Source organism: Panicum hallii, chromosome 2 (assembly GCF_002211085.1).
Source record: "Panicum hallii strain FIL2 chromosome 2, PHallii_v3.1, whole genome shotgun sequence".
NCBI lineage: Eukaryota > Viridiplantae > Streptophyta > Magnoliopsida > Poales > Poaceae > Panicum > Panicum hallii.
In genome coordinates, this window is record NC_038043.1 from 10,202,266 (window position 1) to 10,214,585 (window position 12,320).

Sequence of the window (12,320 nt, forward strand, 5' to 3'; positions counted from 1 at the left end):
GCTCATACCACCTCTCATAATTCGGCATGAAACCAAACTTGCATAGGTGACACTCCATATCAATCTTGACTTGACAAGAACAATTATGACAATTGTTACCTGGACACTTTGCCAAACCACCGCCAGGAGACAAGAAAAATACATGATCAACAAAAGCTTGTGTGTTGACCATCCACTCTTGCGTAGGCATTCCGTTACTTGTCCAACCATCATACATCCAACTTCGATCGTCTCTCATTTTCTCAAACTAGCTACTTCATAATGGAAATGAGAAATGTTACTTCATTAATGATACTAAGCAAACAATAATTATCAAGAAAATGTAACATAAATATTTGTACAGTAATACAGTTTTTGGCCTTAGAGTAATGGACAATAATGCATCACTAAGTTTAATAGCTATTCGGTCAGTTCGAAACTAGCAGGAAAGAGAACGGGTAGGCATACCTGTGGCGGCGGTGGGCCACGGGGGCACGGCGTGGGGGTGGCGGCGGGGTCCTGCGGGGCGGCAGCGGGGCCTCGGGGGCGGCGGGGGCGGGGCCCGCGGGGCACTACGTGGGGCCTGGGGGGCGGCAGCGGGCCTCGATGCCACGGCGTGGGACCTCGGGGGTGGCGGCGGGGGTCCGCGTGGCGGCGGCGGGCCTCGAGGCCGCGGCGTGGGACCTCGGGGTGGCGGCGGGGGCCCGTGGGGCGTCGGCGGGCCGCGGGGCGTCGGCGGGCCATGGTGCCGCGGAGTGGGACCACGCTCGGGGGCGGCAGCGGGCCTCGGGGCGGCCGTGGGGGCCCGCGGGGCGGCGGCGGGCTGCGGTGCCGCGGTGTGGGATCTCAGGGCGGCGTGGCTTAGGGTCAGGAGGCCGCGGGGCAGACGTGCGCGCGGCCGCGGGTAGAGCCGCGCGGGGGCCCGCGGGGCGGCAGCGGGGGCCGCGTCGGCGGCGGTGGGCAGCGGGGGGCTCGGACGTGGGGCGGCGAAGTGCTGTGTGGGCCTTGAACGACATCCAAATCGTCCTAATTAGGGTCCTTTTATTTTCGTTGGCCCGAGCGGGCCGACGAAATTAGTTCTATTTTTGTCGGCCTAGGGCAGGCCGACGAAAATAGGCTCTTTGTTTCATCGGCCGGGGCCTAGTGTGGCAGAACCGCCTGAATTATTCCGGCTCAAGTGCACTAGTTATCGCTGTTTAGCGGATACTAACTCAATGCGCTTCAAACGGAACAACTCATTGGTCTGTTGGGTCTCCGCTCGATACAACCACGTTTCAACAGGATCGAAGCAGGTTTATCGCTGTTTAGCGGATACTAACTCAATGCGCTTCAAACGGAACAACTCATTGGTCTGTTGGGTCTCCACTCGATACAACCACGTTTCAACAGGATCGAAGCAGGTTTACCTCGCACGAAGGCGAGTTTACAATAACAGCACAGCTCATTAAAATTTAATTTATAGATATTCAAATATTATTACAAACCTTGTTCAAACTTAAGGAAAACTAATACAAACAGTGTTTAAACCGACAAGCTGAACAGCTTGTCCATGCTCACAGCGGAAGGAAAAGAACACGCGACTACACACATCGCGAAGGTTGACACCATGCTCAGCCCAAGGCCTGGTGTCACTCAAAAGGGTCACTACCAGCCGGGGATGGATCCCACTCCACGGACCAGCCAAAAGGAACAGACGTTGGCCATGCAGGGTTGTCCGTGGGATTCTTGAAGGTTATACCTGAAAATGATACTAGCAATACTGAGTATTCTAATACTCAGCAAGGCTTACCCAGGATTGGGTATACTTTAGCCCGTAACTAGACTCATGAACGCATTGTAAAGGCTCTGGGTTTATTTTGAGCTGAAAAGCAACAAAGAGTATGAACTATTTTCAAATTTTAGCTTTCATATTCTAGTTGATTATCCATTCTAGGTTAGCACCTACACTAAACAAGCAAGGTAGAGATTATCATTCATCAAGATTGTTCCATCATTAGTTACACTTCTTACTCTATGTGGCAGAAGGAATAAGCAGTCTCAAATTCCGCGAGAGACGGACGATTCTGAATCGAGTTTTAACCTTGCAAGGGTAAACCTAACTCACACACTTGGAACATCCAAAGATCGTTCCAAAGCAACCATTTCCCTCATATTCCTGGTTATGGATCAGGGCCACCACAAGCGACTGCAGGACCGTACGCACACCAATTGTGCAGGACGTACATCTGTAGCGTGACTGCATGATCGTACTCCCGTCTGCCATGCAGAACGTACTCACACACGTTGGTGCGTGTAAACATAAAATAAAAGTCGAGTGGTGGAGACATGTCCATTTGCCGGGCCATTCAGGTACTAGGCTTACCGCTTTACCATATTTCACGGCATGTGGCTAGTATTTTCAAACGCTTAGCCACCACTACCACACATATCGACCTTATCAACTTTTAACAAAACAGACAGGGTAAAACTTCAGGTCATGATACAGCACATGACCCTATCCATCATCCTTATAGTGACTGCAGAATGGTAAACATTCAACTCCTATATCGCGCGAGTGACAGGAAATCACTCGACTTTTACCGGCCCTATTTAGCAGAGCGTCTAATGCGATAAGGACTCGGGTACAATACATTGGATCCCTAAGATCTTATGCAACTAGGGTTTCATTTCAACTCCTAGACGTAATGCAAGATATATAATATAATAATGAAATTTTAATAAATTGAAATACTAGGGTATGCATCGGGGCTTACCTTCTTGAGTGGGGTTGGGGGCAGGAATGTCAGAGACTTCCGAACTTTGGTTCGGGGCTTCAGTTAGATCCTTGGCGACGTTTATCGGGTCTTGAGAAAACCCTTGGTCTTGTCCCAAGACCAACTCGTAGGCTCCGTCATCGAGCGTCGTTGATTCTACATGATATGCAATAATTAAGTGAGATGGTGTTTGAATTTAAGATTTTACTTCACAATAAAGTTGCAATCTAAATAGTTAACACACATGAACTCACGAAACAAGGGGGTTTAGTCTTGAATTATCATTTATGATTATAGTGCTGGATTTATTGAAAATAGAAACTAAAATATTTGAATTTGAATTCAAATTTCAAGTTTAAATTCAAAACTTAGGTAACTAAAATTATAAAGTCTTGAAAATTTTTGTAGACTAATTATCAACATATTAGATTATTACAAAAAGATCTAATTAAATAAGCCTAAGGAATATGCTTAATTAATTTCAAAACATTCCAAATTTGAATTGCCCAAATTCAAAAGAACTTAAGCTACAAAATAGTGCTAAGTTTGAAACTTTTATACAAGCTCACACATGGTCTATAGAAGTTACATACCAAAAATTACAAGAAACAAAGCTAATATGTAGAAGTTATACATATTATACCCTTTTACCGTAAGTTTAAAATAGATTCAAAAATATTTAATTTCAAACCAAACTTCATTAATAAAAGTGGTAGAGTTTGAAATCTAGTTTCCAACAAAATTGGTTTGACAATTTTTGGAATTTCTTACAATTTTCTATGAATTTTATAAGACAGCAGTCTAGTTCACATAAAATAATACACGAGTTTACACTAGGGTCCTTGGTAACTTGCACTGAGACCCCTAGAACCGATAAAACTATCACAGATATGCCCTTGCCGGCTCTCGACGGCGTCTGGCGTCCCTGTCTCCGGTGTTCTCGCCGGCGGCGAGGTCTAGGCCAGAGATGTTCTGGTCCAGCATGACCTACAAGTCCTACGGTGTCCACCAGTGGGTGATGTGCATCAATATCGACGACGGAGCACGGCCGGCGTCGAGGGGTGGCGGCGGCCGCGTTGGGGCGTCGTCGTTCCCGGCGAGGGGCCGGCGAACATGGGGGAACAAGGTGCGCATGAGCACCGGGGGAGTGCGGGGATGCTTTCCCCCAACTCAATTTGGACAGAACTAGGCTGGAGAGGGGTGATCGACGGCGGGTTTGAGCTTGGGTTCTTACTGGCGGCGATGGCGACCGCCGTTCTGCAGGTTAGGGCGATGGAGGGTGGTGAAGGGGTGGCGGGATCGCTTCAGGAGGATGATGTGGTGCTGATGGTGCTGTTGATCGGGGCGGAGAGGGTCTGTATCGATGGGTCGACGGGTGGCCAAGCGGCGGCAGAGGAAAGGGGCTCGCCGGTGTTGCGGTCTGGCGGTTCTGATGAAGGAAAATGGGATTGGATCACTCGGTGAGCTGCGGTGGATCGTGGGGGTGCTGATTGCACTTCGGATCGAGGATGGGGAGCGGTGGTGGGAGCTGCCGACGGTGAGCCGGGGTCGCGGAGGAGGTCCGGTGAGCAATGGCGATCGGGGGAGGGAAAATTGGGCGGAAAGGAAGTGTGCAAGAGCTAGAGCGTGTGTTAGGGAAGCTAAAGGAAGAGCTCGGGGTCCAGAAGAGGATGTGATTGGGTGCAAGCAGGAGCTGGCATCTCGGCGGCGTGCGTGGCGATTGCGGTGGCGCTCGGGCAGAAGCTCAGCGACGTGGAGGACGCACAGGCAGGCTAGCACGGGGTCGAAACGGCGGCGGCACAGCAGAGGGGTGACGCGTGAAACGTCGGAAGGCAGGAGGTTGCGCGGGAGATGCTGCGACGGCGAGCGGCAGTGAGGCGCAGCTCGGGCAGACAGCGGGTGACGTGGCCGGTCGGGGAGAGGCCAGCGCGGGGGCGGGAAGCGGCGGGGCAGGGGCCGGGGTGGCACGTGGCGAGGTCCTAAGCAGCGCAGTGACGGCAGGGGTGGCGCACATGGCTAGGAGAACGGCGGCGGCGTGCAGCAGAGGAGAACAGAAGGGAGCGAGAGAGAGGTAGACGAAGAGGGACCCGGTTGTAAAATTCAGAAAAGATAGGGACTCCACTGTAATGTATAGATAACTTTCCAACCAGTGCTCAAATGGAAATGGGCCCAAAAGTAAAAATGTATGGTTTTTCAAAATGTACAACTTTTCTTTAAGGTTTATCCATAGAAGAGTTAAGGAGTTGGAGTTAAAATAAAATTTAGCAAAGATTCTAAACTTTATACAAACCCTATTTAAAAACTACACTACAAATATCTCCAAAGGGTAGTTTCACCTACTTTTGCGATTTAAACACAAGTTTTTAACTTTTGCAAAATAACCCTCATACATTTGAATTCTACCCTTCATGTTTACCCATTTAGCACAAAAGGACCTTAATTAAAATATAAATATATAAGTAACCCTTCTCCCTTAGCATTGAAATTTTTAAACACACTTTTACCATATTTTGCACATAACATCACACTAAAATTTAGGATGTGACACACTAATTACCTGAGTGTCATAGCCTTCCCCCCTAAAAAGAATCTCGTCGCGAGATTCCAGAACAGAATAGATTTGAATGATCAAGTCCGGAGGTTGGCTTGGAAGAAGTCTGGGAAATTGTGTTGAAGGTAAGATTCGGTTTCCCATGTTGCTTCTTCTTCTTCCGTATGATGGTTCCATTGAATCTTGAACATCCTAATGGTTTCTCTTCTAGTGCTTCTCTCTTTAGTGTCTAACACTCTGATTGGATGTTCGGTATAGGTTGGATCAGGTTCGATTTCGATGGCTTGGGAATCAATGATCTCGGTAGGAATCTTAACACACTTTTTAAGTTGGGATACATGGAAGATGTTATGGATGGCCGCTAATTGAGAAGGAAGTTGAAGATGGTAAGCTACGGGTCCACAAATTTCAAGGATTTCAAAGGGTCCGATGTATCGAGGAGCAAGTTTCCCTTTTACGCCGAACCTTTGAATACCTCGAGTAGGAGATACTCGAAGATATACGAAGTCTCCGATTTGAAACTGTAATGGTCTTCTTCGTATATCAGCGTAGCTTTTCTGTCGAGATTGGGCTGCCTTTAGATTGTTCTGTATAGTCTTTACCTTATCCTCTGCTTCAATAACTAGGTCGGGTCCAAAGATTTTATGCACGCCGGTTTGTGACCAACTCGAAGGAGTTCGGCACCTGCGACCGTACAATGCTTCGAACAGGGCCATTTTGAGACTGGTCTGATAGCTGTTGTTGTACGAGAATTCTGCCAGTGGCAAGCATTTGTCCCAATTCTTGTCATACTGGAGGACACAGGCTCTAAGCATATCTTCCAATATCTGATTTACTCTTTCAGTCTATCCATCCGTTTGAGGATGATATGCAGAGCTTCGAATTAACTTAGTTCCAAGAGCATCTTGAAGTTGCTCTCAGAACTGAGCGATGAATTGTGCTCCACGATCAGAAATTATCGTCTTAGGTATTCCATGAAGACGAACAATTTGATCTAGGTAAATTTCGGCATACTTTTTGACATTATACGTAGTATGCACGGAAAGGAAATGTGCAGTCTTGGTCAGTCGATCAACAATTACCGAAATAGAGTCATGCCTCAGAGAAGTATTGGGCAAACCAACAATAAAGTCCATACTGATATCCTCCCATTTCCAAGAGGGAATAGGTAGAGGTTGAAGAATACCAGCAGTTTTTAAATGACTGGCCTTGAGTCTTTGGCAGATATCACATTCAGAGACATACTTGGCAATTTCTCATTTCATCCGAGTCCACCAAAAGTTTTGTTTCAGATCCTGGTACATCTTGGTACTGCCGGGGTGCATAGTTCATCCAATATCTGTTTACGGAGCTTATGGTCTTTAGGTACAATGATACGTTCATTGAACCATAAAACTCCTTCTGGATCTACTCGGAAGCACCTATATTTCCCTTCTCCTTGTGTTATCTTCTGCTTAATAATTCTGACTCCTTTATTGCGCTGTTAAGCTAGAACAGTGCTATCCTTAAGTGTGGCTTCAACCGAGAGATGGTTTAAGTCACCTTGGGGAATGATTTCTAGATTAAGCTTTCTCATTTCCCAGCAAAGAGTCTCGTTGAAAGCTTTTACAGACAAGCAAGAGCAATGTGTCTTGCGACTGAGTGCATCCGCAACGACATTAGCCTTGCCTGGATGATAGTGTACTTCCAAATCGTAGTCTTTAATAAGCTCTAACCAGCGTCTTTGCCTCATATTTAGGTCTGCCTGTGTAAAGATGTACTTGAGACTTTTGTGGTTAGTATAAATGTGACATTTCGTACCCATCAAATGATGTCTCCAGATCTTTAGGGCATGAATGATAGCTGCGAGTTCAAGATCATGGGTTGGATAGTTCTGTTCATAAACTCTAAGTGCTCGTGATGCGTATGCAATTACTCGGTTGTCTTGCATAAGCACACAACCAAGTCCGGTTCCTGATGCATCACAATAAATATCAAAAGGTTTTGACACATCTGGTTGAGCTAGAACTGGAGCAGTCGTAAGATGATCTCGGAGAGTGTGAAATGCATCTTCGCATTTTTGATTCCATGAGAATTTGACACCCTTCTTTAGTAGTTCGGTCATAGGTTTGGCTATTCTGGAGAAGTCAGGAATGAAGCGGCGATAATAGCCAGCTAGATCAAGAAAGCTACGAATCTGATGGACTGTTGTGGGAGGTTTCCAATCCATCACTTCTTGTACTTTACTGGGATCGACGGATATACCGTCACCAGAGATGGTATGGCCCAGAAATTTCACAGTATCTAACCAAAATTCGCACTTGGAGAATTTGGCGTATAAGTGGTGGTCTCTTAATCGTTGAAGAATGGTATGAAGATGTTTGGCATGATCTTCTGGATTTTTGGAATAGATCAAGATGTCATCGATGAAGACCACAACAAATTTGTCGAGTTCTTGCATGAAAACAGAATTCATGAGATACATGAAATGGGCTGGGGCATTAGTAAGACCAAATGACATGACTAGGTATTCTTGTAGACCATATCGAGTAGAGAAGGTCATTTTTGGAATGTCACTGGGCTGGATCTTAATTTGATGATAGCCGGAACGAAGATCAATTCTGGAAAATACTTTAGCTCCGGCTAGCTGATCAAAGAGAATATCAATGCGGGGTAAGGGATACTTGTTTTGGATAGTTACCGCATTGAGAGGACGATAATCTACACATAGCCTTTGGCTATTATCTTTCTTCTTCACAAATAAGGCTGGACAACCCCATGGTGATGCACTTGGACGAATGAAACCCTTGTCTAAGAGGTCTTGGAGTTGGATTTTTAACTCAGCCAACTCGTTAGGAGGCATATGGTAAGATCTCTTAGAAATAGGGGCTGTGCCAGGTTGGAGTTCTATGATAAACTCGATATCTCTATCTGGGGGCATTCCAGGCAAATTGTCTGGAAAGATGTTTGGATACTCACAGACGATAGGGATATCCTTTAGCTTGATCCCACTTGTAGCATAGGTGCAAGGGTTAAGGTACTGTTGTTGTGGGAGATAGAGAAGGGTAGGTTCATACTCAGGTGAATCTGTCTCCACAATTCGGGAAAATATATCTAATGATACCTGATGTTGGGTCATCCAATTCATACCTAAGAGGATATCCATTCCTTCCAGGTCTAGTAGGAGTAGATCTGTCCTCATCAGATTTTTACCCATTTGAATTGGCACGCTTCTACAAACTTGATTTGAGGAGATTTTACCTCCAGGAGTTGTTATGATATATACCCCACTTATAGGATAAAGGTCCAAGCCTATTTTAGTTCCAAACTTTTCACTGACAAAGCTATGGGTGGCACCAGTGTCAAAAAGAACAATTACTGGGTGATGGTTGATAGAAAATGTACCCGTCATTATTGGTGTCCCTTCGGGGAGTTCGGAGAGTGTGGTGAGGTTCACCCTTCCTTGGTGGACCTGGACTACTTGCCTCTTGCCCTTGCCCTTGCTGGTTGGACCGGATGTTTGCCCTTGGAAAGACTTCCTAGGTTGAGGGCAATCCTTGATGAAATGGGACGGGCTTCCGCAATTGAAACAACGATAGTTGCCCTGATTGAAAGGCGGAAAGCTCGGCCGCGGACCTTGTTGTTGTTGCTGCTGAAATTGAGGTGTCGGTGGTTGGTTGAATTGTGCCTGTTGGGGTGGTCGAGCTACGCATCTGCCAGGCAAATTACTTCAAGGCGGGGCTCGAGGAGCAGTGCTTGGGACCAACCGATACCTTGACGGTTGCATAGTTGTAGGCCCTGTAGGTGTCTTCCTTTCCTTTTCTGCTTTGTGTGCTGAGATGCAGTCTTCCTGAGTAATGGCCATGTTGACCAGCTCATTAAAATTGTCGGCCCTTACCAAATTCAGTTGTTCTTTAAGTTTGGTGTTTAGGCCTCGGCGAAAATGATCTCTTTTGCGGGCATCACTATCCGCATGGTATCCCGCGTACTGGCACAAGTGGTTGAAAACTTGTGCGTATTGCATGACGGTGCGGGTTCCCTGAGTCAGGTTTAGAAATTCATTGAGCTTTTGCTCAATGAGTCCTTCGGGGATATGATGCGCTCGAAACGCAGTCCGAAACTCGTCCCAGGTGACGACGTGATCGGCAGGCTGCATGGCGTGATAATGATCCCACCATAGGCGAGCTGTGCCACGGAGTTGCTGGGCTGCAAAAAGCGCCTTGTTTTCATCCGAACATGGGGCAGATAATAAGGCGAACTTGGACTCGATGGTACGGAGCCAAGCGTCGGCATCAAGAGGCTCGTCAGCCTTATGGAATAGTGGAGGTTGTGTACTAAGGAAGTCTTGATAACTTGCCGATAAGGGTTCATCTCTGCCTCGGGATTGCTGATGGAAGTGGCCCATCTGAGCCTACACAAGTTGGTTGAGGAGTTCTGTTTGTCGGGACATGACCTCGGCCAGATTTGGAGGTGGCGGTGGCGATTGCTGGGATCCACTGGCCTGATCTGCCCGGAAACCTTCCAGGGTTCCGCGAGTAGCTCCCACCATCTGAAACAAAGGAGATATCCATTATCAACCATATCCTTACTCCAATTTCAGATGATATACAATTATCAAACAGAAATGTAATTCATATGCTCCATTCAATCAACTCATTTCAGATGCAAAAAGATGAAGTAGGATGGTAAAACACAGGGTTTGGATTACTATATAAACACTAGTGATCCTTACATCTTACATCAGCGTACTTTAACCACTACAAACCATTGCCTAAGTACACATGCTACATATAACACAACAAGTGGCTCTAGATCTAGGTAGACTATACACTACCTATGTCACATTTTTCTACACTAACTACAGCTAGGATGTCACCAGCTCAAACTAAACTAAAAGTTATCAAAATTGCCCACTGATGACTGACTTCCAGAAGAAGAATGATGGGGACTGATAACAGGATTTCCGTGCTCAGAATCGATCTCGGAGACTCCTTCAATTTCTTCAGGATCTTCTTCTTCTTCCGGAGCTGGTACAGCAGGAGGTGCTGGCTGCTGTTAGAGTTCATTGATCTGGGCTTGGGCATCATCAACCTCAAGAATGAGATCGTGGGTCTGTTCTTGGAGAAACTCAATGATTGTGTTGCGTTGGGTGATTATCGCATCACTCTCATTGATCTGGTCCTCCCGGTGATGAATGGTCTCTTCGCGTGCAGCGATGATTTCTTCCTTCTCGGTCACCGAAGCTTGAAGCTGCTGTATTTGGGTAACTTGTCAGTCAGCATTCCTAAAGTGACCTTGCACGATACTGATCAATTGACCCATACCGCGATGTAGTAGAAGCTGATAGTGATGCTGAACACTCATAAACCTCATAGTACCCTGAAGCGCCTCTTCTGTTGAGCCTTCCAATCTGTGACCTTTAGGGACTACCCTGAGATTCCACTCAGGATTGTTGGGATCTGTGGTAGAAAATAAACCAATAGGCTGTCCTGCAACTTCCCTTGGGTGCTGGTTGCAGAACAGATAGATAGCTTCCAAAGCTGCTCCCTCAATCGTATCGACTATCCGATGACCCACCACATTAACATCGATGGGTTGCCATTGGGAGCGGAAGGAATGCTGAGGAATGGTCATCCTAACTCGACATCGGCGAACACCCTCCTCCTGATATTCTACTGCATCATACTGTGGAGGCTCGGTATAACTGAGCGAACGCAGTGACTCCCAGAGAAGACGAGGGAAACCCTCCCAGTGCAAGGCATTTGTGTGAAGATGCCCTGCCGGATCCCAAAAGACGTTGGAAGGGGCTGCCATCTGCAACAAGAATGCAAATGGTGAGACTTATTTACCTTGCTGAGAAATCACAAGATAAATGGAATAAGATAATCAATTCTGATAACAGCAAAGACTGAAAATCAGATGGATGCCTAAGGTACTTAACTTAGAATTACCACAAAAATCCTATCCACCCATTCTAGAAATAAACAGCACGCTATTGGTCCTTAATTGAACAAAACATATGTTGCATTCGTTTATTTTATGGTTGATTATGCATGCACGTACTATTCGATCTCACAACCAAAAACAACTGCCGAATATCATCGGACTTACGTGATTAATTTCGGTGGCAAAACACATACGACACTCCCTAATAACTAGTCGATAAATCCTACTCGTCCTAACCTCTTAATCGTGGTTAGTGTACCTGCAGAAGACCACATATATACATCATGAACCTTTCATGGCAGCACGACATGAAGGCGTCCCCAACCAATACTGTTCGCTATAGAAATAGCATCTGTACAATTACCACCGTATAGACAACGTTAACATATGTTATCGAAACAACGTATTCACGGGGGTACCGCAAAATGCGGGGGTATGAACAGCGATCGCCATACCCTGCGCCGAACCATATTCTCCCAATATAATCAACCTAAGTTGATATATTGGCAGCATCTCAAGTAGGCCACTGTTCTAACTCCCTAGTTAGCTGAGGATCCTTACCTTCTTACCTCACAATCGCAGGTGTCGTTATAGAAAGTAAGGTTGAGTTATACATAAATTTAAGTTCTGACTGAAAGGAGTGCTGCATGTTAGGATTATCTATACATACATACATATACTAATAGCCACCTGATATTACCCATGTACTTCCCTAGGGCTTTGCATTCTAACACCAACCTTAACGAATCCAACGCACGTTGTAAATTCATTTGTTGGCAAATTTTATCCTGAAAATACTTTTTAAGAGCTACCGTAGTCGTAAGGGTAAACCTATAACTCTGATACCAGCTGTGGTAGAACCGTCTGAATTATTCCGGCTCAAGTGCGCTAGTTATCGCTGTTTAGCCAATACTAACTCAATGCGCTTCAAACAGAACAACTCATTGGTCTGTCGAGTCTCCGCCCGATACAACCACGGTTCAACAGGATCGAATCAGGTTTACCTCGCATGAAGGCGAGTTTACAATCACAGCACAGCTCATTAAAATTTAATCTACAGATATTCAAATATTATTACAAACCTTGTTCAAACTTAAGGAAAACTAATACAA

General features: G+C 46.0%; 1 protein-coding gene across 1 annotated transcript; it reads right to left on the bottom strand.

Annotated features, from left to right (window-relative positions):
• Positions 1-551: 551 nt before the first annotated feature.
• Positions 552-995, bottom strand: LOC112880875 (transcriptional regulatory protein AlgP-like). The gene has a single exon (XM_025945608.1). It carries the CDS (start codon positions 993-995, stop codon positions 552-554), a length of 444 nt encoding a protein of 147 aa, XP_025801393.1.
• Positions 996-12,320: the final 11,325 nt, after the last annotated feature.